The 24,106-nt window shown below is 44.3% G+C and overlaps 1 protein-coding gene across 1 annotated transcript in view; it reads left to right on the top strand.

Moving 5' to 3' along the window:
- The window catches only part of LOC143781464 (scinderin-like), a 69,798-nt gene that overhangs the window by 4,192 nt on the left and 41,500 nt on the right, over positions 1 to 24,106 (top strand). Inside the window, exons 2-3 of the mRNA XM_077268086.1 lie at positions 551 to 705; positions 2,380 to 2,541. Of these exons, the coding sequence (XP_077124201.1) occupies positions 551 to 705; positions 2,380 to 2,541 (317 nt within the window). The remainder of the gene's footprint in view (positions 1 to 550; positions 706 to 2,379; positions 2,542 to 24,106) is intronic.

Raw genomic sequence — 24,106 nt, 5'->3', positions numbered from 1 at the left:
TGTCCCTTTAGTCACATTATTTTCAAGGGAACCATCATTTCTGTCCAGGCCGATTTGATGAGTTTTATTTTTTTTTATTCTGTGGAAGCATGGGTGCAAAGCGATGTCTGACTTTCATCTGTTCATTTTCATAGATTTTTTATTCATTATTACTTTTATCAGATTCAAGTTATTTCTGCGACCATTGTGGCATCCCCCTACTCTGAAACGTTCTACCCCAACACACCAGACTCTCACCTACTGTGGAAACCTTCAAAAGGAACCTGAAGACCCACCTCTTCCGACAAGCCTACAATCTGCAGTAGCCAACAATCCACCAAACCGATGCACGACCAGCTCTACCCTCACCTACTGTATTCTCACCCATCCCTTGTAGATTGTGAGCCCTCGCGGGCAGGGTCCTCTCTCCTCCTGTACCAGTTGTGACTTGCATTGTTTAAGATTATTGTACTTGTTTTTATTATGTATACCGCTCCTCACATGTAAAGCGCCATGGAATAAATGGCGCTATAATAATAAATAGTGATAATTATTATTATAACCCTCTTAGGAAGTGAATGCACCCAGGATGAGAGTACAGCCGCCGCCATATTTACTGTACAGATGGACGACCACCTGGGTGGGAAAGCTGTGCAGTATCGGGAGCTCCATAACTGTGAGAGCAACACGTTTCTGGGTTATTTTAAAACTGGCATCAAATATCAGGTACAACAAAGCAATATTTCAGGAGTACAAGACCAGAAAATTAGAATATTAAAATTACATGTGATTATGATTACCCTAACCCTACCTCAGAATATAAATACTGAATTAAAACATGTAAAAAAAATATATATCAACTCTTCTGTGATACTTCCTCCTATGGACAATAAATAAAAAAATGCTATAATACTGCCCCAATGTAAGAATATAACTACTATAATACTGCCCCCTATGTACAATAATATAACTACTATAATACTGCCCCATGTACGAGAATATTACTACTATAATACTGCCCCTATGTACAAGAATATAACTACTATAATACTGCTCCTATGTACAAGAATATAACTATTATAATACTGCCCCTATGTACAAGAATATAACTACTATAATACTGCCCCTATGTACAAGAATATAACTACTATAATACTGCTCCTATGTACAAGAATATAACTACTATAATACTGCTCCTATGTACAAGAATATAACTACTATAATACTGCCCCTATGTACAAGAATATAACTACTATAATACTTCCCTTATATACAATAATATAACTACTATAATACTGCCCCTATGTACAAGAATATAACTACTATAATACTTCCCTTATATACAATAATATAACTACTATAATACTGCCCCTATGTACAGGAATATATCTACTATAATACTGCCCCTATGTACAAGAATATAACTACTATAATACTGCTCCTATGTACAAGAATATAACTACTATAATACTGCTCCTATGTACAAGAATATAACTACTATAATACTGCCCCTATGTACAAGAATATAACTACTATAATACTGCCCCTATGTACAAGAATATAACTACTATAATACTGCCCCTATGTACAAGAATATAACTGCTATAATACTGCCCCTATGTACAAGAATATAACTACTATAATACTTCCCTTATATACAATAATATAACTACTATAATACTGCCCCTATGTACAAGAATATAACTACTATAATACTTCCCTTATATACAATAATATAACTACTATAATACTGCCCCTATGTACAGGAATATATCTACTATAATACTGCCCCTATGTACAAGAATATAACTACTATAATACTGCCCCTATGTACAAGAATATAACTACTACAATACTGCTCCTATGTACAGGAATATAACTACTATAATACTGCCCCTATGTACAAGAATATAACTACTATAATACTGCCCCTATGTACAAGAATATAACTACTATAATACTGCTCCTATATACAAGAATATAACTACTATAATACTGCCCCTATGTACAAGAATATAACTACTATAATACTGCTCCTATATACAAGAATATAACTACTATAATACTGCCCCTATGTACAAGAATAAAACTACTATAATACTGTTCCTATGTACAAGAATATAACTACTATAATACTGCTCCTATATACAAGAATATAACTACTATAATACTGCCCCTATGTACAAGAATATAACTACTATAATACTGCTCCTATGTACAAGAATATAACTACTATAATACTGCCCCTATGTACAAGAATATAACTACTATAATACTGCCCCTATGTACAAGAATATAACTACTATAATACTGCCCCTATGTACAAGACTATAACTACTATAATACTGCCCTCTATGTACAAGAATATAACTACTACATGATGACGTATTTCCCCCTCAGGCTGGTGGAGTGTCTTCTGGTTTTACACATGTGGTTACTAATGACCTCACTGCACGACGACTTCTACACATAAAGGGAAGGAGAGTGATCAGAGCTACAGAAGTTCCCTTCAGTTGGTCAAGTTTTAACAACGGAGACTGTTTCATCGTTGATGTTGGAGCTGTGAGTATAATAAAGAACCGATTCAAAATGCAATTGTAATTTTTTAGATGATCCTTCATAAGAAGCACTGTATAGATTATATATATATATATATATATATATACATACATTCACTCTTTGTAACAAAAATGGCACCACAAATATTGAAAGAATAAGAGACAAAATTATGAGTCTGGTGTCTTCATGAGGAGAGTGCCCATCAAGGCTCTGATTGCAGGGCCACCATTGGAGCAGTACTGGCAGCTTTACTCTAAGGCCGGGGTCACACTTGCGAGTTCAATGTGAGAAACTCGGGCGAGTCTCTCGCATCAGTACTCGGCACTGCCGCCGGCACTTGGGATAGAAATACATGCAGCCGCACGCTCCGGTCCAGAGTGCCGGCGGCAGTGCCGGGTATTGATGCGCAAGTTTCTCGTACCACACTCGCAAGTGTGACCCCGGCCTAAAGGTGAGTAAGTAATATCTCTGAGGTGTTCTGTTTATGTACAAAATATGACATTAGAACATTAATATGTCAAATATGTAAGTGCACCGTGTCACTAACATGTGAGCGGTGTGTGTTATACAGTGGGTACGGCAAGTATTCAGACCCCTTTAAATGTTTCACTCTTTGTTTCATTGCAGCCATTTGGTAAATTCAAAAAAGTTAATTTTTTCTCATTAACGTTCACTCTGCACCACATCTTGACTGCAAAAAAAAACAGAAATGTAGAATTTTCTGCTAATTTATTTAACCCCTTAAGCCCCAAGGGTGGTTTGCACGTTAATGGGCCAATTTTTACAATTCTGACCACTGTCTCTTTAAGAGGTTATAACTCTGGAACGCTTCAACGGATCTTGGCGATTCTGACATTGTTTTCTCGAGACATATTGGGCTTCATGATAGTGGTAAGATTTCTTCGATATTAGTTGCATTTATTTGTGAAAAAAAAAAACAAAACAGAAATTTGGCGAAAATTTTTAAAATTTTGCAATTTTCCAACTTTGAATTTTTATGCCCTTAAATCACAGAGATATGTCACACAAAATACTTAATATGTAACATTTCCCACATGTCTACTTTACATCAGTACAATTTTGGAAACAAAATTTATTTTTTGTTAGGGAGTTATAAGGGTTAAAAGTTGACCAGCAATTTCTCATTTTTACAACACCAATATTTTTTAGGGACCACATCACATTTGAAGTCATTTTGAGGGGTCTATATGATAGAAAATATCCAAGTGTGACACCATTCTAAAAACTGCACCCCTTAAGGTGCTCAAAACCACATTATGAACCCTTCAGGTGTTTCACAGGAATTTTTGGAATGTTTAAAAAAAATGAACATTCAACTTTTTTTCACAAATATTTGTTTTATTTTACCAAGGGTAACAGGAGAAAATGGACCCCAAAAGTTGTTGTACAATTTGTCCTGAGTACTCTAATACCCCATAATTGGGGGTAAACCACTGTTTGGGCGCATGGCAGAGCTCAGAAGGGAAGGAGCGCCATTTGACTTTTCAATGCAAAATTGACAGGAATTGAGATGGGACGCCATGTTGCGTTTGGAGAGCCCCTGATGTGCCTAAACATTGAAACCCCCCACAGGTGACACCATTTTTGAAAGTAGACCCCCTAAGGAACTTACCTAGATGTGTGGTGAGCACTTTGACCCAACAAGTGCTTCACAAAAGTTTATAATGCAGAGCTGACAAAATAAAAAATCATATTTCTTCACAAATATGATATTTTCGCCACAAAATTTTATTTTCCCAAGGATAAGAGAAGAAATTGGGCCCCAAAAGTTGTTTTGCCATTTGTCCTGAGTACGCTGATACCCCATATGTTGGGGTAAACCTCTGTTTTGGTGCACAGGAGAGCTCGGAAGGGAAGGAGCACTGTTTTACTTTTTCAAAGCAGAATTGGCTGGAATTGAGATCGGACGCAATGTCACATTTGGAGAGCTGTTGTGAATTCCGTTCTTGGGCTCCCTCCTGTGGTTGTGAATAGTACTTTTGGGAGTTCTGCCCTTGGGCTCCCTCTGGTGGGTTCGAGTGGAACTGCTGCTCCTGGAGTTTGGCCTGGCAGCTGACTTCACTAATCGGCTCCCTTGGCCTTGGTATTTAACAGGGCTCTGGTCTGTAATTCATGCCAGCTGTCAATGTTTTTCTAGGTTAGACTCAGTCTTCTCCTTGGATCTCTCTGATGGCCTGTCCATGTCAGCATAAGATAAGTTCTTGCTAGTTTTTGTACTTACTGTTCAGTTTAAAGTTATGTCTCTTTTTGTCCAGCTTGTCATTATGAAATGTTCAGGCTAGCTGGAAGCTCTGGGGAAGCAGAGTTGCCCCTCCACACCGTGAGTCGGTGTGGAGGTTCTTTTTGTAATCTCTGCGTGGATTTTTAGGTTCTATATACTGACCGTACAGTGCCCTTTCCTATTTCTGTCTGTCTAGTCAGAGTTGGCCTCCTTTGCTAAAATCTGTTTTCATCCCTGCGTTTGTCATTTCCCTCTCCACTCACAGTCAATATATGTGGGGGGTTATCTTTCCTTTGGGGAATTTCTCTGAGGCGAGATAGTTTTCTATTTCCATCTTGAGGGGTAGTTAGTTCTTAGGCTGTGAAGAGGCGTCTAGGGAGTGACAGGAACGTCCTACGGCTATTTCTAGTGTTTGTGTTAGGATTAGGGTTTGCGGTCAGTAAAGCTACCACCTCCTCAGAGCTTGTCCATGATCTATTTTACCCACCAGGTCACATCAGTGCTGCTCCGTACCCACCAGGTCATTTCAGTGCTGCTCCGTACCCACCAGGTCATATCAGTGCTGCTCCGTTCCCACCAGGTCATATCAGTGCTGCTCCGTAACCACCAGGTCATAACAGTACAGCTGGCCCACAATGTGTTAAATACATCTCTAAAGAGGGAAAAGAAAGTTCTGAGTCATTTTTTTTTTTTTTTTTGTAGCTTGTTTTGTCTTTTTTTTTCCCCTTAATCTTTAGGTGGTTCAGGATTTGGGTACCGATATGGAGGTTCAGGGTTTGTCCTCACGTGTTGATCATCTCGCTGCAAGGGTACAGAATATCCAAGATTATGTTGTCCAGACTCCGGTTTCTGAGCCTAGAATTCCTATTCCTGATTTGTTTTCTGGGGATAGATCTAAATTTTTGAACTTCAAAAATAATTGCAGATTGTTTTTTGCTCTGAGACCCCGTTCCTCTGGTGACTCCGTTCAGCAGGTGAAGATTGTTATTTCTCTGCTCCGTGGAGACCCGCAAGACTGGGCATTCTCCCTTGAGCCAGGGAATCCTGCATTGCTCAATGTAGATGCGTTTTTTCAAGCACTCGGACTGCTTTATGATGAACCTAATTCTGTGGATCAGGCAGAAAAAATCTTGCTGGCTCTGTTTCAGGGTCAGGAAGCAGCAGAAATTTACTGCCAGAAATTTAGAAAGTGGTCTGTGCTTACAAAATGGAATGAGGATGCCCTGGCAGCTATTTTCAGAAAGGGTCTTTCTGAAGCCCTTAAGGATGTTATGGTGGGGTTCCCCACACCTGCTGGTTTGAACGAATCAATGTCTCTGGCCATTCAGATTGATCGGCGCCTGCGTGAGCGTAAGGTGGTGCACCATATGGTGGTTTCCTCTGGGCTGAGTCCTGAGCCTATGCAATATGATAAGACTTTGACTAGAGCAGAACGGCAGGAATTCAGACGTCAGAATGGGCTGTGTTTTTACTGTGGTGATTCTGCTCATGCTATTTCTGATTGTCCTAAGCGTACTAAAAAGGTCGCTAGGTCTGTTGCCATTAGTACTATACAGCCTAAATTTCTCTTGTCTGTTACTCTGATTTGCTCATTGTCGTCCTTTTCTGTAATGGCATTTGTGGATTCTGGCGCTGCCCTGAACTTAATGGACTTAGACTTTGCCAGGCGCTGTGGTTTTTCCTTGGAGCCTTTGCAGAGCCCTATTCCCTTGAGGGGGATTGATGCTACGCCATTGGCCAAGAATAAACCTCAGTACTGGACACATTTGACCATGTACATGGCTCCAGCACATCAGGAAAATATTCGCTTTTTGGTGTTGCATAATTTGCATGATGTTGTTGTGCTGGGTTTTCCATGGTTACAGGTACATAATCCAATGCTGGATTGGAGATCTATGTCTGTAACTGGTTGGGGTTGTCAGGGGATACATAGTGATATTCCTTTGATGTCAATTTCCTCGTCCCCTTCTTCTGAAGTTCCTGAGTTTTTGTTGGATTTCCAGGATATATTTGATGAGCCTAAGTCTAGTTCACTGCCTCCTCATAGGGACTGTGATTGTGCTATTAATTTGATTCCTGGCTGTAAGTTCCCTAAGGGTCGACTTTTCAATCTGTCTGTGCCAGAGCATGCTGCTATGCGGAGTTATGTAAAGGAGTCCTTGGAGAAGGGGCATATTCGCCCGTCTTCGTCACCGTTGGGAGCGGGGTTCTTTTTTGTTGCCAAGAAGGATGGCTCCTTGAGGCCCTGTATAGATTATCGCCTTCTCAGTAAGATCACGGTCAAATTCCAATACCCTTTACCTTTACTTTCAGATTTGTTTGCTCAGATTAAGGGTGCTAGTTGGTTTACCAAGATCGATCTTAGAGGGGCGTATAATCTTGTTCGTATTAAACAGGGTGCTGAATGGAAAACAGCATTTAATACGCCCGAAGGCCATTTTGAATATCTGGTGATGCCTTTCGGGCTCTCTAATGCTCCATCTGTGTTTCAGTCCTTTATGCATGATATTTTCCGGGAGTATCTGGATAAATTTATGATTGTATATTTGGATGATATCTTGGTTTTCTCCGATGATTGGGAGTCTCATGTGAAGCAGGTCAGGATGGTATTTCAGATCCTTCGTGCTAATGCACTGTTTGTGAAGGGGTCTAAGTGCCTTTTTGGAGTTCAGAAGGTTTCTTTTTTGGGTTTCATTTTTTCACCCTCGGCTATTGAAATGGACCCTGTTAAGGTCCAGGCCATTCATGATTGGACTCAACCTACATCTGTGAAGAGCCTTCAGAAATTTTTGGGCTTTGCTAATTTTTATCGCCGCTTCATTGCTAATTTTTCTGCTGTGGTTAAACTTCTGACCGATTTGACCAAGAAAGGTGCTGATATGGTGAATTGGTCCTCTGCGGCTGTGGAGGCCTTTCAGAAACTTAAGCGTCGTTTTACTTCTGCCCCTGTGTTGCGTCAGCCAGATGTTTCTCTCCCTTTTCAGGTTGAGGTTGACGCTTCTGAGATTGGGGCAGGAGCCGTTTTGTCTCAAAGAAGTTCTGATGGCTCTTTGATGAAACCGTGTGCTTTCTTCTCCAGAAAGTTTTCGCCTGCTGAGCGTAATTATGATGTCGGCAATCGAGAGTTGTTGGCTATGAAGTGGGCATTTGAGGAGTGGTGTCATTGGCTTGAGGGAGCTAAGCATCGCGTTGTGGTCTTGACCGATCATAAGAATTTGATTTACCTCGAGTCTGCCAAGCGGTTGAATCCTAGACAGGCTTGATGGTCTTTGTTTTTCTCCCGTTTTGATTTTGTGGTCTCGTATCTTCCGGGATCTAAGAATGTGAAGGCGGATGCCCTTTCTATGAGTTTTCTGCCTGATTCTCCGGGAGTCCTTGAGCCGGCTGGTATTCTCAAGGAGGGGGTGATTCTTTCTGCCATCTCCCCTGATTTGCGGCGGGTGCTTCAGGAGTTTCAGGCTGATAGACCTGACCGCTGTCCTGTGGGGAAACTGTTTGTTCCTGATAGATGGACTAGTAAGGTAATTTCTGAGATTCATTGTTCTGTATTGGCTGGTCATCCGGGGATTTTTGGTACCAGAGATTTGGTTGCCAGGTCCTTTTGGTGGCCTTCCTTGTCGCGGGATGTGCGTTCTTTTGTGCAGTCCTGTGGGACCTGTGCCTGGGCCAAGCCCTGCTGTTCCCGTGCTAGTGGGTTACTTTTGCCTTTGCCGGTTCCTGAGAGGCCCTGGACGCATATTTCCATGGATTTTATTTCTGATCTTCCTGTCTCTCAGAAGATGTCTGTCATCTGGGTGGTTTGTGACCGGTTTTCTAAGATGGTCCATTTGGTACCTTTGCCTAAGTTGCCTTCCTCCTCTGATTTGGTTCCATTATTTTTTCAGCATGTGGTTCGTTTGCATGGCATTCCGGAGAATATTGTGTCTGATAGAGGTTCCCAGTTTGTGTCTAGGTTTTGGCGGTCCTTTTGTGCTAGAATGGGCATTGAGTTGTCTTTTTCTTCGGCATTTCATCCTCAGACAAATGGCCAAACTGAGCGAACCAATCAGACCTTGGAATCCTATTTGAGATGCTTTGTGTCTGCGGATCAGGATGATTGGGTGGCCTTCTTGCCGTTGGCCGAGTTTGCCCTTAATAATCGGGCCAGTTCGGCTACCTTGGTTTCGCCTTTTTTTTGTAACTTCGGTTTTCATCCTCGTTTTTCTTTGGGGCAGGTTGAGCCTTCGGACTGTCCTGGTGTGGATTCTGTGGTGGACAGGTTGCAGCGGATTTGGACTCAAGTGGTGGACAATTTAACGTTGTCTCAGGAAAGGGCTCAACGTTTTCCTAACCGCCGTCGGTGCGTTGGACCCCGACTTCGTGTTGGGGATTTGGTTTGGTTGTCTTCTCGTTATGTTCCTATGAAGGTTTCTTCCCCTAAGTTCAAGCCTCGTTTCATTGGTCCTTATAAGATTTCTGAAATTATTAATCCGGTGTCTTTTCGTTTGGCCCTTCCTGCTTATTTTTCCATTCATAATGTGTTCCATAGATCTTTGCTGCGGAGATATGTGGTACCCATGGTTCCCTCCGTTGACCCTCCTGCTCCTGTGTTGGTTGACGGGGAGTTGGAATATGTGGTGGAGAAGATTTTGGATTCTCGTCTTTCGAGGCGGAAACTTCAGTATCTGGTCAAGTGGAAGGGTTATGGCCAGGAGGATAATTCTTGGGTTTTTGCCTCCGATGTCCATGCGGCCGATTTGGTTCGTGCTTTTCATCTGGCTCGTCCTGATCGGCCTGGGGGCTCTGGTGAGGGTTCGGTGACCCCTCCTCAAGGGGGGGGTACTGTTGTGAATTCCATTCTTGGGCTCCCTCCTGTGGTTGTGAATGGTACTTTTGGGAGTTCTGCCCTTGGGCTCCCTCTGGTGGGTTCGAGTGGAACTGCTGCTCCTGGAGTTTGGCCTGGCAGCTGACTTCACTAATCGGCTCCCTTGGCCTTGGTATTTAACAGGGCTCTGGTCTGTAATTCATGCCAGCTGTCAATGTTTTTCTAGGTTAGACTCAGTCTTCTCCTTGGATCTCTCTGATGGCCTGTCCATGTCAGCATAAGATAAGTTCTTGCTAGTTCTTGTACTTACTGTTCAGTTTAAAGTTATGTCTCTTTTTGTCCAGCTTGTCATTATGAAATGTTCAGGCTAGCTGGAAGCTCTGGGGAAGCAGAGTTGCCCCTCCACACCGTGAGTCGGTGTGGAGGTTATTTTTGTAATCTCTGCGTGGATTTTTAGGTTCTATATACGGACCGCACAGTGCCCTTTCCTATTTCTGTCTGTCTAGTCAGAGTTGGCCTCCTTTGCTAAAATCTGTTTTCATCCCTCCGTATGTCATTTCCCTCTCCACTCACAGTCAATATATGTGGGGGGCTATCTTTCCTTTGGGGAATTTCTCTGAGGCGAGAGAGTTTTCTATTTCCATCTTGAGGGGAAGTTAGTTCTTAGGCTGTGAAGAGGCGTCTAGGGAGTGACAGGAACGTCTCACGGCTATTTCTAGTGTTTGTGTTAGGATTAGGGATTGCGGTCAGTAAAGCTACCACCTCCTCAGAGCTTGTCCATGATCTATTTTACCCACCAGGTCACATCAGTGCTGCTCCGTACCCACCAGGTCATTTCAGTGCTGCTCCGTACCCACCAGGTCATATCAGTGCTGCTCCGTACCCACCAGGTCATTTCAGTGCTGCTCCGTACCCACCAGGTCATATCAGTGCTGCTCCGTTACCACCAGGTCATAACAGAGAGCCCCGATGTGCCTAAACAGTGAAAACCCCCAATTCTAACTGAAACCCTAATCCAAACACACCCCTAAGGGTACCGTCACACAGTGGCATTTTTATCGCTACGACGGCACGATTCGTGACGTTCTAGCGATATCGTTACGATCTCGCAGTGTCTGACACGCTACTGCGATCAGACACCCTGCTGAGAATCGTACGTCGTAGCACATCGTTTGAAACTTTCTTTCGTCGCTGGATCTCCCGCTGTCATCGCTGGATCGTTGTGTGTGACAGCGATCCAGCGATGCGTTCGCTGGTAACCAGGGTAAACATCGGGTTACTAAGCGCAGGGCCGCGCTTAGTAACTCAATGTTTACCCTGGTTACCAGCGTAAAAGTAAAAAAAAACAAACCGTATATACTCACCATCTGATGTCCGTCAGGTCCCTTGCCGTCTGCTTCCTGCTCTGTCTGTCTGCCGGCCGGAAAGTGAGAGCAGATCACAGCGGTGACGTCACTGCTGCGCTCTGCTCTCACTGTACGGCTGCACTCAGTCAGAGCAGGAAGCAGACGGCAAGGGACCTGACGGACATCAGATGGTCAGTATGTACTGTTTGGTTTTTTTTACTTTTACGCTGGTAACCACGGTAAACATCGGGTTACTAAGCGCGGCCCTGCGCTTAGTAACCCGATGTTTACCCTGGTTACCAGCGAACCTCGGCATCGTTGGTCGCTGGAGAGCGGTCTGTGTGACAGCTCCCCAGCGACCACACAACGACTTACCAACGATCACGGCCAGGTCGTATCGCAGGTCGTGATCGTTGGTAAATCGTATAGTGAGACGGTACCCTAACCCTAATCCCAACCATAAACCTAACCACATCCCTAACCCTGACACACCCCTAACCCTAATCCCAACCATAAATGTAATCCAAACCCTAACCGTAACTTTAGCCCCAACCCTAACTTTAGCCCCAACCCTAACCCTAACGTTAGCCCCAGCCCTAACCCTAACTTTAGCCCCAACCCTAACTGTAGCCCTAACCCTAGCCCCAACCCTAACTGTAGCCCTAACCCTAGCCCCAACCCTAACACCAACCCTAACCCCAACCCTAGCCCTAACCCTAGCCCTAATGGGAAAATGGAAATAAATACATTTTTTTAATATTTTTATGTTTCCCTAAGGGGGTGATGAAGGGGGGTTTGATTTACTATTTATAGCAGGTTTTCCAGCGGATTTTTATGATTGACAGCCGTCACACACTAAAAGATGCTTTTTATTGCAAAAAATATTTTTTGCGTTACCACATTTTGAGACCTATAATTTTTCCATATTTTAGTCCACAGAGTCATGTGAGGTTTTGTTTTTTGTGGGACGAGTTGACGTTTTTATTGGTAACATTTTTGGGCATGTGACATTTTTTTATTGCTTTTTATTCCGATTTTTGTGAGGCAGAATGACCAAAAACCAGCTATTCATGAATTTCTTTTGGGGGGGGTGTTTATACCATTCCACGTTTGGTAAAATGGATAAAGCAGTTTTATTCTTCGGGTCAGTACGATTACAGCGATACCTCATTTACATAATTTTTTTATGTTTTGGCGCTTTTATGCGATAAAAACTATTTTAAACTATTAACTATAGAAAAAATAATTATTTTTGCATCGCTTTATTCTGAGGACTATAACTTTTTTATTTTTTTTGCTGATGATGCTGTGTGGCGGCTCGTTTTTTGCGGGACAAGATGACGTAACATGGTTATTTATATCTGTCTTTTGATTGCGTGTTATTCCACTTTTTGTTCGGCAGTATGATAATAAAGCGTTGTTTTTTGCCTCTTTTTTTTTTTTTTTTTTTTAAACGGTGTTCACTGAAGTGGTTAACTAGTGGGACAGTTTTATAGGTCGGGTCTTTACGGACACGGCGATACTAAATATGTGTACTTTTATTGTTTTTTTATGTAGATAAAGAAATGTATTTATGAGAACAATATATATTTTTTTCTTTATTTAGGAATTATTTTTTTATTTTTTTTACACATTTAAAAAAATTTTTTTTACTTTGTCCCGGGGGGGAAATCACTGCATAGTGACAGATCGCTGATCTGACACTTAGCACAGCACTGTCAGATCAGCGATCTGACATGCAGCGTTCATGGCTTACCAGCGCCTGCTCTTAGCAGGCGCTTGTAAGCCACCTCCCTGCAGGACCCGGTAGTAGCCCCGCGGCCGTTTTGGATCCGGGGCCTGCAGGAAGGAGACGCTCGGTACAAGGTGAGTACATCGCCTTGTACCAATCACCTCAGGGAAGCAAGCAGCGAGCCCCCTCCCTGCGCGATGCTTCCCTATGCCCCCGCAATGCTGCAATCATGTTTGATCGCAGTGTACCGGGGGTTAATGTGCTGGGAGTGGTCCGTGACCACTCCTGGCACATAGTGCCGGATGTCAGCTGCGATAGTCAGCTGACACCCGGCCGCGATCGGCCGCACTCCCCCGTGAGCACGGCCGATCGCATATGACGTACTATCCTGTCACTGGGAATTAAGTCCCAGGTCACCTTGATGGGATAGTACGTCATATGGGATTAAGGGTTTAACTGAAATATCACTTGGTCATAAGTATTCAGACCCTTTGCTCAGACACTCATATTTAAGTCACATGCTGTCTTGACTCCACTCTACAGCCATTCGGCCATGTCTAGGGCTAGGTTGAGTGATTATCCCCTCTCACCACTTGGTGTGCTGGAGAGATTTCGTAGGTTTATATCACTGAAGCTAACAACCTGTTGTGAATTTGCTTTTTGCTCCCTCTAGTGGTTACTAGTTTTTTGACTCTGGTTTTTCTGTCATTCCTTTTATCCGCACCTGGGTCGTTAGTTAGGGGTGTTGCTATATAAGCTCCCTGGACCTTCAGTTCAATGCCTGGCAACGTAGTTATCAGAGCTAGTCTGCTGTGCTCTTGTCTACTGATCCTGGTTCCAGTTATATCAGCTAAGTCTGCCTTTTGCTTTTTGCTATTTGTTTTGGTTTTGTATTTTTGTCCAGCTTGTTCCAAATCTATATCCTGACCTTTGCTGGAAGCTCTAGGGGGCTGGTGTTCTCCCCCCGGACCGTTAGACGGTTCGGGGGTTCTTGAATTTCCAGTGTGGATTTTGATAGGGTTTTTGTTGACCATATAAGTTACCTTTCTTTATTCTGCTATCAGTAAGCGGGCCTCTCTGTGCTAAACCTGGTTCATTTCTGTGTTTGTCATTTCCTCTTACCTCACCGTCATTATTTGTGGGGGGCTTCTATCCTGCTTTGGGGTCCCCTTCTCTGGAGGCAAGAAAGGTCTTTGTTTTCCTCTACTAGGGGTAGATAGATTCTCCGGCTGGCGCGTGTCATCTAGAATCAACGTAGGAATGATCCCCGGCTACTTCTAGTGTTGGCGTTAGGAGTAGATATATGGTCAACCCAGTTACCACTGCCCTATGAGCTGGATTTTTGTATTCTGCAGACTTCCACGTTCCTCTGAGACCCTCGCCATTGGGGTCATAACAGTTTGCCAGGCCAGTATTAAATGTTTAATGCATTGCAGAAGAGGGATTATAAGAAAGAAGATTCTGAGTTTTTTTTTTTCTCTCTCCTTCCCCTTTACCTCAGAGTGGCTATGCTTGCTGCAGACATGAATGTCCAGACCTTGATTACAAGTGTGGACCAGCTGGCTACTCGTGTGCAGGGCATACAAGACTATGTTATCAGAAATCCTAGGTCAGAACCTAAAATACCGATTCCTGAACTGTTTTCCGGAGACAGGTTTAAGTTTAGGAATTTCGTGAATAATTGTAAATTGTTTTTGTCCCTGAGACCCTGTTCATCATGAGATTCTGCTCAGCAAGTAAAAATTGTTATTTCGTTCTTACGGGGCGACCCTCAGGATTGGGCTTTTTCGCTGGCGCCAGGAGATCCGGCATTGGCTGATCTTGATGCGTTTTTTCTGGCGCTCGGTTTACTTTATGAGGAACCCAATCTTGAGATTCAGGCAGAAAAGGCCTTGCTGTCTATGTCTCAGGGGCAGGACGAGGCTGAAGTGTATTGCCAAAAATTTCGGAAATGGTCCGTGCTGACACATTGGAACGAGTGTGCACTGGCCTCTAATTTTAGAAATGGCCTTTCTGAAGCCATTAAGAATGTTATGGTGGGTTTTCCCATTCCCACAGGTCTGAATGATACTATGGCACTGGCTATTCAAATTGACCGGCGGTTGCGGGAGCGCAAAACCGCAAATTCCCTCATGGTGTTGTCTGAACAGACACCTAATTCGGTGCAATGTGATAGAAAAACCGCAAATTCCCTCATGGTGTTGTCTGAACAGACACCTGATTTAATGCAATGTGATAGAATCCTGACTAGAAATGAGCGGAAAATTCATAGACGCCGGAATGGCTTGTGCTACTACTGTGGTGATTCTACACATGTTATCTCAGCATGCTCTAAACGTATAGCTAAGGTTGTTAGTCCTGTCACCGTTGGTAATTTGCAACCTAAATTTATTCTGTCTGTAACTTTGATTTGCTCACTGTCATCTTATCCTGTCATGGCGTTTGTAGATTCAGGTGCTGCCCTGAGTCTTATGGATCTGTCATTTGTTAAGCGCTGTGGTTTTACTCTTGAACCATTAGAAAATCCTATTCCTCTTAGGGGTATTGATGCTACACCATTGGCAGCAAATAAACCGCAGTATTGGACTCAGGTTACCATGTGCATGACTCCTGAACACCGCGAGGTGATACGTTTCCTGGTTTTACATAAAATGCATGATTTGGTCGTTTTAGGGCTGCCATGGTTACAGACCCATAATCCAGTCCTGGACTGGAAGGCTATGTCAGTCTCAAGTTGGGGCTGTCGTGGTATTCATGAGGATTCCCTGCCTGTGTCTATTGCTTCTTCTACGCCTTCGGAAGTTCCGGAGTATTTGTCTGATTATCAGGATGTCTTCAGTGAGTCTGAGTCCAGTGCACTGCCTCCTCATAGGGACTGTGACTGTGCTATAGATTTGATCCCAGGCAGTAAATTTCCTAAGGGAAGACTGTTTAATCTGTCGGTACCTGAACATACCGCTATGCGTTCATATATCAAGGAGTCTCTGGAAAAAGGACATATTCGTCCGTCTTCTTCCCCTCTTGGTGCGGGATTCTTTTTTGTGGCAAAAAAGGACGGATCTTTGAGACCTTGTATTGATTATCGGCTTTTAAATAAGATCACTGTCAAATTTCAGTATCCTTTACCGCTGTTGTCTGACTTGTTTGCCCGGATTAAGGGTGCCAAGTGGTTCACCAAGATAGACCTTCGTGGTGCGTACAACCTTGTGCGCATTAAGCAAGGTGATGAATGGAAAACCGCATTCAATACGCCCGAAGGTCATTTTGAGTACTTGGTGATGCCTTTTGGGCTCTCCAATGCGCCTTCAGTTTTTCAGTCCTTTATGCATGACATTTTCCGGAAGTATCTGGATAAATTTTTGATTGTTTATCTGGATGATATTTTGGTTTTTTCTGATAATTGGGATTCGCATGTGGAGCAGGTCAGGTTGGTCTTTAAAATTTTGCGTGAAAATTCTTTGTTTGTCAAGGGCTCAAAGTGTCTCTTTGGTGTACAGAAGGTTCCCTTTTTGGGGTTCATTTTTTCCCCTTCTGCTGTGGAGATGGACCCAGTCAAGGTCCGAGCTATTCTTGATTGGACTCAGCCCTCGTCAGTTAAGAGTCTTCAGAAGTTCTTGGGCTTCGCTAACTTCTACCGTCGTTTTATCGCTAATTTTTCTAGCATTGTGAAACCTTTGACGGATATGACCAAGAAGGGCTCCGATGTAGCTAACTGGGCTCCTGCTGCCGTGGAGGCTTTCCAGGAGTTGAAACGCCGGTTTACTTCGGCGCCTGTTTTGTGCCAGCCTGACGTCTCACTTCCCTTTCAGGTTGAGGTGGATGCTTCGGAGATTGGGGCAGGGGCCGTTTTGTCGCAGAGAGGCCCTGGTTGCTCTGTTATGAAGCCTTGTGCCTTTTTCTCTAGGAAATTTTCGCCTGCCGAGCGAAATTATGATGTGGGCAATCGGGAGTTGTTGGCCATGAAATGGGCATTTGAGGAGTGGCGTCATTGGCTCGAGGGTGCTAAGCATCGTGTGGTGGTCTTGACTGATCACAAAAATCTGATGTATCTCGAGTCTGCTAAACGCCTTAATCCGAGACAGGCCCGCTGGTCATTGTTTTTCTCCCGCTTTGATTTTGTTGTCTCGTATTTACCAGGTTCAAAGAATATGAAGGCCGATGCTCTTTCTAGGAGCTTTGTGCCTGATGCTCCTGGAGTCGCTGATCCTGTTGGTATTCTTAAAGATGGAGTTATCTTGTCAGCTATTTCTCCGGATCTGCGACGTGTGTTGCAGAGATTTCAGGCTGATAGGCCTGAGTCTTGTCCACCTGACAGACTGTTTGTCCCGGATAAGTGGACCAGCAGAGTCATTTCCGAGGTTCATTCCTCGGTGTTGGCAGGTCACCCGGGAATTTTTGGCACCAGAGATCTGGTGGCCAGGTCCTTTTGGTGGCCTTCCTTGTCAAGGGATGTGCGGTCATTTGTGCAGTCCTGTGGGACTTGTGCTCGAGCTAAGCCTTGCTGTTCTCGTGCCAGCGGTTTGCTCTTGCCCTTGCCTGTCCCGAAGAGACCTTGGACACATATCTCCATGGATTTCATTTCTGATCTTCCGCTATCTCAGGGCATGTCCGTTATCTGGGTGATATGTGATCGCTTCTCCAAGATGGTCCATTTGGTTCCTTTGCCTAAGCTGCCTTCCTCTTCCGATCTGGTTCCTGTGTTTTTCCAGAACGTGGTTCGTTTGCACGGCATCCCTGAGAATATTGTGTCAGACAGAGGATCCCAGTTCGTTTCCAGGTTCTGGCGATCCTTTTGTAGTAGGATGGGCATTGATTTGTCGTTTTCGTCTGCTTTCCATCCTCAGACTAATGGACAGACGGAGCGAACCAATCAGACTTTGGAGGCTTATTTGAGGTGTTTTGTCTCTGCTGATCAGGACGATTGGGTGACATTCTTGCCGTTGGCTGAGTTTGCCCTTAATAATCGGGCTAGTTCCGCCACCTTGGTTTCGCCTTTTTTCTGCAACTCTGGTTTCCATCCTCGCTTTTCTTCGGGTCATGTGGAGCCTTCTGACTGTCCTGGGGTGGATTCTGTGGTGGATAGGTTGCAGCAGATCTGGAATCATGTGGTGGACAACTTGAAGTTGTCACAGGAGAAGGCTCAGCGCTTTGCCAACCGCCGCCGCGGTGTGGGTCCCCGACTACGCGTTGGGGATTTGGTGTGGCTTTCTTCCCGCTTTGTTCCTATGAAGGTCTCCTCTCCCAAATTTAAACCTCGTTTTATTGGGCCTTACAAGATATTGGAAATCCTTAATCCTGTATCTTTTCGTCTGGATCTTCCTGTGTCGTTTGCTATTCACAATGTATTTCATAGGTCCTTGTTGCGGCGGTACATTGTGCCTGTAGTTCCTTCTGCTGAGCCTCCTGCTCCGGTGTTGGTTGAGGGCGAGTTGGAGTACGTGGTGGAGAAGATCTTGGATTCTCGCCTCTCCAGGCGGAGGCTTCAGTACCTGGTCAAGTGGAAGGGCTATGGTCAGGAGGATAATTCCTGGGTGGTCGCCTCTGATGTTCATGCGGCCGATTTAGTTCGTGCCTTTCATGCCGCTCATCCTGATCGCCCTGGTGGTCATGGTGAGGGTTCGGTGACCCCTCACTAAGGGGGGGGTACTGTTGTGAATTTGCTTTTTGCTCCCTCTAGTGGTTACTAGTTTTTTGACTCTGGTTTTTCTGTCATTCCTTTTATCCGCACCTGGGTCGTTAGTTAGGGGTGTTGCTATATAAGCTCCCTGGACCTTCAGTTCAATGCCTGGCAACGTAGTTATCAGAGCTAGTCTGCTGTGCTCTTGTCTACTGATCCTGGTTCCAGTTATATCAGCTAAGTCTGCCTTTTGCTTTTTGCTATTTGTTTTGGTTTTGTATTTTTGTCCAGCTTGTTCCAAATCTATATCCTGACCTTTGCTGGAAGCTCTAGGGGGCTGGTGTTCTCCCCCCGGACCGTTAGACGGTTCGGGGGTTCTTGAATTTCCAGTGTGGATTTTGATAGGGTTTTTGTTGACCATATAAGTTACCTTTCTTTATTCTGCTATCAGTAAGCGGGCCTCTCTGTGCTAAACCTGGTTCATTTCTGTGTTTGTCATTTCCTCTTACCTCACCGTCATTATTTGTGGGGGGCTTCTATCCTGCTTTGGGGTCCCCTTCTCTGGAGGCAAGAAAGGTCTTTGTTTTCCTCTACTAGGGGTAGCTAGATTCTCCGGCTGGCGCGTGTCATCTAGAATCAACGTAGGAATGATCCCCGGCTACTTCTAGTGTTGGCATTAGGAGTAGATATATGGTCAACCCAGTTACCACTGCCCTATGAGCTGGATTTTTGTATTCTGCAGACTTCCACGTTCCTCTGAGACCCTCGCCATTGGGGTCATAACACAACCTCAGTGATACATATCTCCCCTCCAGTACTTTGCCAACGACTGTCATATTGCCCATAAGAGTCACTTTCTGTTGCCTCCAGGGGCAACTGCCTTAGCAATATAGAGCCCAAACATTTCTTTATGTAGATTTTTTTGGCATTCGCTGCACTTGGCGAATTCTATTAATTTGCAATCCATTTTAAGTGAATGCCCTTTACCATTTTACACATTCAGAGAAGGCTGATGGACATTGAGATTGGCCGCATGGGCTACCCCATAATTCCTTGTAACTATTCCATCACATGAAATAGTCCCTCCTGATAGTCTGCTCTATCAGAGCCTGTATAAAAGCAGGGACAAGGAATTCAGCAGCCACTTTGGGCCAGAAAGCTCTAAATAAATTGTACAGATAGTGTGTGACTGGGAGAACGGTTAGCATCTGTCTATTCATGTTGAGTTCACTTTGATATTACATAGGATGTACTTGCGTTAAAGAGCCTAGATCATTATAGTCCTAGGAGACCTCAGAGTGTTATACAGTTCTTTTCAAGGACGTGTGATCAATTCACCAAAAATTTAACTTTTTTGAAAAATTACGGCTGAGCTGGCGAGTTAGCATTTAAAAAAATTTGCTCATGTCTAAAAATCTTCTAGCTATGATAACACAATGTAGGGGAAGGACAGCAATATGAACCTTTACCCCAGTGAAGGACAGACAAACCAAGAATCAAATAAGTGAGAGCCCTTAACATCAACAATGAAAAACACCAAAAAAATGGACCCCTAAAATATAACTTATTCTTACAAAGCTAAAATCATGTTCATGTTTCAAAATATAGATAAGTTGAGATGAGTACGTGTGTTATGAACTATACTTTTGGGCTCCCTCTTGTGGTCACTCGCGGTATGGCTCTTGGATTCTCTTTCCTCAGCTTGGTAGTCACCTGTTCGTTAAGACTCTGGGTGTTTCTATTTAAACTTCCTGGAGTCTTAGTCCATTGCCTGGCATCCATGTAATCAGTCCTTGTCTGGTTGCTCTTGTCTACTGGTCCTGATTTTTGCAACATAAGCTAAGTCCTGCTTTCTTGTTTTTTGTTTATTTGTATTATTCTGTTTTTTGTCCAGCTTGTTCATAATGTGATTCCTGATTTTGCTGGAAGCTCTTGGGGGGCTGATATTCTCCCCCCATACCGTTAGTCGGTTCGGGGGTTCTTGGATATTCAGCGTGGATATTTTAGTAGGGTTTTTCGCTGACCACATAAGTCCGCTTTCTATATTTCTGCTATTATTTAGTGGGCCTCTCATTGCTGAATCTAGTTCATACTTACGTTTGTCCTTTCCTCTTACCTCACTGTTATTATTTGTTGGGGGCCTGTATCTACTTTGGGGTATTTCTCTGGAGGCAAGTGAGGTCTGTATTTTCTCTGAAAGGGTTAGTTAGATCTCCGGCTGGCGCGAGACGTCTAGAACCAACGTAGGCACGTTCCCCGGCTGCTATTATTTGTGGGCTAGGATCAGGTATGTGGTCAGCTCAGTTACCACCTCCCTAAGAGCTAGTTTTTATGTTTGCAGACTTTGCTGAAGACCCTGAGATCCTCTGCCATTAGGATCACAACAGTATGCCAGGCCACTGAATAGTTTATGCATTGCAGAAGTAGGATTAAAAGAAAAAAAAGAAGTTCTGAGTTTTTTTGTTTTTTTTTCTTCCTTCCCCTTTACCTCTGAATGGCTTGAAACTCTGCTGCAGACATGAATGTGCAAACTCTGATTACTGGTGTGGATCAGCTTGCTGCTCGTGTGCAGAGCATTCAGGATTTTGTTATTGGCAGTCCTATGTCAGAGCCTAAGATTCCTATTCCTGAGCTGTTCTCTGGAGATCGATTTAAATTTAGGAATTTTAGGAATAATTGTAAATTGTTTCTATCTTTGAGACCTCGTTCGTCTGGAGACTCAGCTCAGCAAGTTAAAATTGTTATCTCCTTCTTGCGGGGCGACCCTCAGGATTGGGCTTTCTCATTGGCGCCAGGAGATCCGGCATTGGCGAATATTGATGCGTTTTTTCTGGCGCTCGGATTGCTTTATGAGGAGCCCAATCTTGAAATTCAGGCAGAGAAGGCTTTGCTGGCTATTTCTCAGGGCCAGGATGAAGCCGAAGTGTATTGCCAAAAATTTCGGAAATGGTCCGTGCTTACTCAGTGGAATGAGTGTGCTCTGGCCGCAAATTTCAGAATTTAAGAATGTGATGGTGGGCTTTCCCATTCCTACAAGTCTGAGTGATTCTATGACGCTGGCTATTCAGATTGACCGGCGTTTGCGGGAGCGCAAATCCGCTAATCCTCTGGTGGTGTTGTCTGAACAGACGCCTGATTTAATGCAATGTGATAGAATTCAGACTAGAACTGAACGGCAAAATCATAGACGTCAGAATGGGTTGTGTTTTTACTGTGGTGATTAGTGTTGAGCATTCCGATACTGCAAGTATCGGGTATCGGCCGATACTTGCTGTATCGGAATTCCGATACCGAGATCCGATATTTTTGTGATATCGGGTATCGGTATCGAAACAACATTAATGTAAAAATGTGTAAAAGAGAGAATTAAAATAAAAAATATTGCTATACTCACCTCTCCGACGCAGCCTGCACCTTACCGAGGGAAGCGGCAGCGTTCTTTGTTTAAAATTCGCGCTTTTCTTTCCTTTACGTGAGTCCCGGCTTGTGATTGGTTGCGTGCCGCCCATGTGACCGGCACGCAACCAATCACAGCAAGCCGTGACGTAATTTCAGGTCCTTCAGGATTTTAAAATTACGTTCCGGCGTTGTGATTGGTTGCGTCGCAGTCACATGGGAGACGCAACCAATCACAGCAAGCCGTGACGTAATTTCAGGTCCTTAAGGATTTTAAAATTACGTCCCGGCTTTGTGATTGGTTGCGTCGCAGTCACATGGGACACGCAACCAATCACAAGCCGTGACGTCACGGGAGGCTGGACACGCGCGCATTTTAAAATGGGCGCGTGTCCAGCCTCCCGTGACGTCCCGGCTTGTGATTGGTTGCGCCGCGATCAACCAATCACAAGCCGGGAGGCTGGACACGCGCCCATTTTAAAATTTTAAAATGCGCGCGTGTCCAGCCTCCCGGCTTGTGATTGGTTGACCGCGGCGCAACCAATCACAAGCCGGGACGTCACGGGAGGCTGGACACGCGCCCATTTTAAAAAGCGCGCGTGTCCAGCCTCCCGTGACGTCCCGGCTTGTGATTGGTTAATGGCGGCCATGTTGCCGGGACGCGGACCAATCACAGCAAGCCGTGACGTAATTTCGTCACGGCTTGCTGTGATTGGTCCGCGTCCCGGCAACATGGCCGCCCTGACCAATCACAAGCCGGGACTTCACGTAACCAAGTAAAAGCGCGAATTTTAAACAAACAACGCTGCCGGTTCCCTCGCTGAGGTCCAGGCTGCGTCGGAGGGTGAGTATAGCGATATTTTTTATTTTAATTCTTTCTTTTACACATTTATATGGATCCCAGGGCCTGAAGGAGAGTTTCCTCTCCTTCAGACCCTGGGAACCATCAGGAATACCGTCCGATACTTGAGTCCCATTGACTTGTATTGGTATCGGGTATCGGTATCGGATTGGATCCGATACTTTGCCGGTATCGGCCGATACTTTCCGATACCGATACTTTCAAGTATCGGACGGTATCGCTCAACACTAGTGGTGATTCTACACATGTTATATCAGCATGCTCTAAACGCCTAACAAAGTTTGTTAGTCCTGTCGCCGTTGGTAACCTGCAGCCTAAATTTATTTTGTCTGTGACTTTAATTTGCTCATTGTCTTCCTACCCTGTTATGGCGTTTGTGGATTCAGGCGCTGCCCTGAGTCTTATGGACTTGTCATTTGCCAGGCGCTGTGGTTTTGTCCTGGAGCCTTTGGAAAATCCTATTCCTCTTAGAGGAATTGATGCTACGCCATTGGCGGAGAATAAACCGCAGTATTGGACACAAGTGACCATGTGCATGACTCCTGAACATCGGGAGGTGATTCGTTTTCTTGTTCTGCATAAAATGCATGATTTGGTCGTTTTGGGTCTGCCATGGTTACAGGCTCATAATCCTGTGCTGGATTGGAGGGCTATGTCTGTGTCAAGTTGGGGTTGTCAGGGAATTCATTGCGATTCCCCGCCGGTGTCTATTGCTTCCTCCACTCCTTCGGAAGTTCCTGAGTTTTTGCTTGACTATCAGGATGTGTTCAGTGAGTCCAGGTCCAGTGCTCTGCCTCCTCATAGGGACTGTGACTGCGCTATAGATTTGATTCCTGGTAGCAAGTTTCCTAAGGGACGATTATTTATTCTGTCGGTACCTGAGCATGCCGCGATGCGTTCTTATATAAAGGAGTCTTTGGAGAAAGGACATATTCGTCCATCTTCTTCCCCTCTTGGTGCGGGATTCTTTTTTGTGGCCAAGAAAGACGGGTCTTTGAGACCTTGTATAGACTAACGGCTTCTGAATAAAATCACGGTCAAATTTCAGTACCCTCTGCCACTATTGTCGGACTTGTTTGCTCGGATTAAGGGTGCCTGTTGGTTCACCAAGATAGATCTTCGTGGTGCGTACAACCTTGTGCGCATTAGGCAGGGAGATGAATGGAAAACTGCATTTAATACGCCCGAAGGTCATTTTGAGTACTTGGTGATGCCTTTTGGGCTCTCTAATGCTCCTTCAGTGTTTCAGTCCTTTATGCATGACATCTTCCGGAAGTATCTAGATAAATTTGTGATTGTTTATCTGGATGACATTTTAGTTTTTTCTGATGATTGGGATTCTCATGTAAAGCAGGTCAGGATGGTGTTTCAGGTTTTGCGTGATAATGCCTTGTTTGTGAAGGGCTCAAAGTGTCTCTTTGGAGTGCAGAAGGTTTCCTTTTTGGGTTTTATCTTTTCCCCTTCTGCTGTGGAGATGGACCCAGTCAAGGTCCGAGCTATTCATGATTGGACTCAACCCACGTCTGTTAAGAGTCTTCAGAAGTTTTTGGGTTTTGCTAATTTCTACCG

The sequence above is a fragment of the Ranitomeya variabilis genome, chromosome 6 (genome assembly GCF_051348905.1).
Source record: "Ranitomeya variabilis isolate aRanVar5 chromosome 6, aRanVar5.hap1, whole genome shotgun sequence".
NCBI classification, from domain to species: domain Eukaryota; kingdom Metazoa; phylum Chordata; class Amphibia; order Anura; family Dendrobatidae; genus Ranitomeya; species Ranitomeya variabilis.
This window is presented reverse-complemented; position numbering and strand designations above follow the sequence as displayed.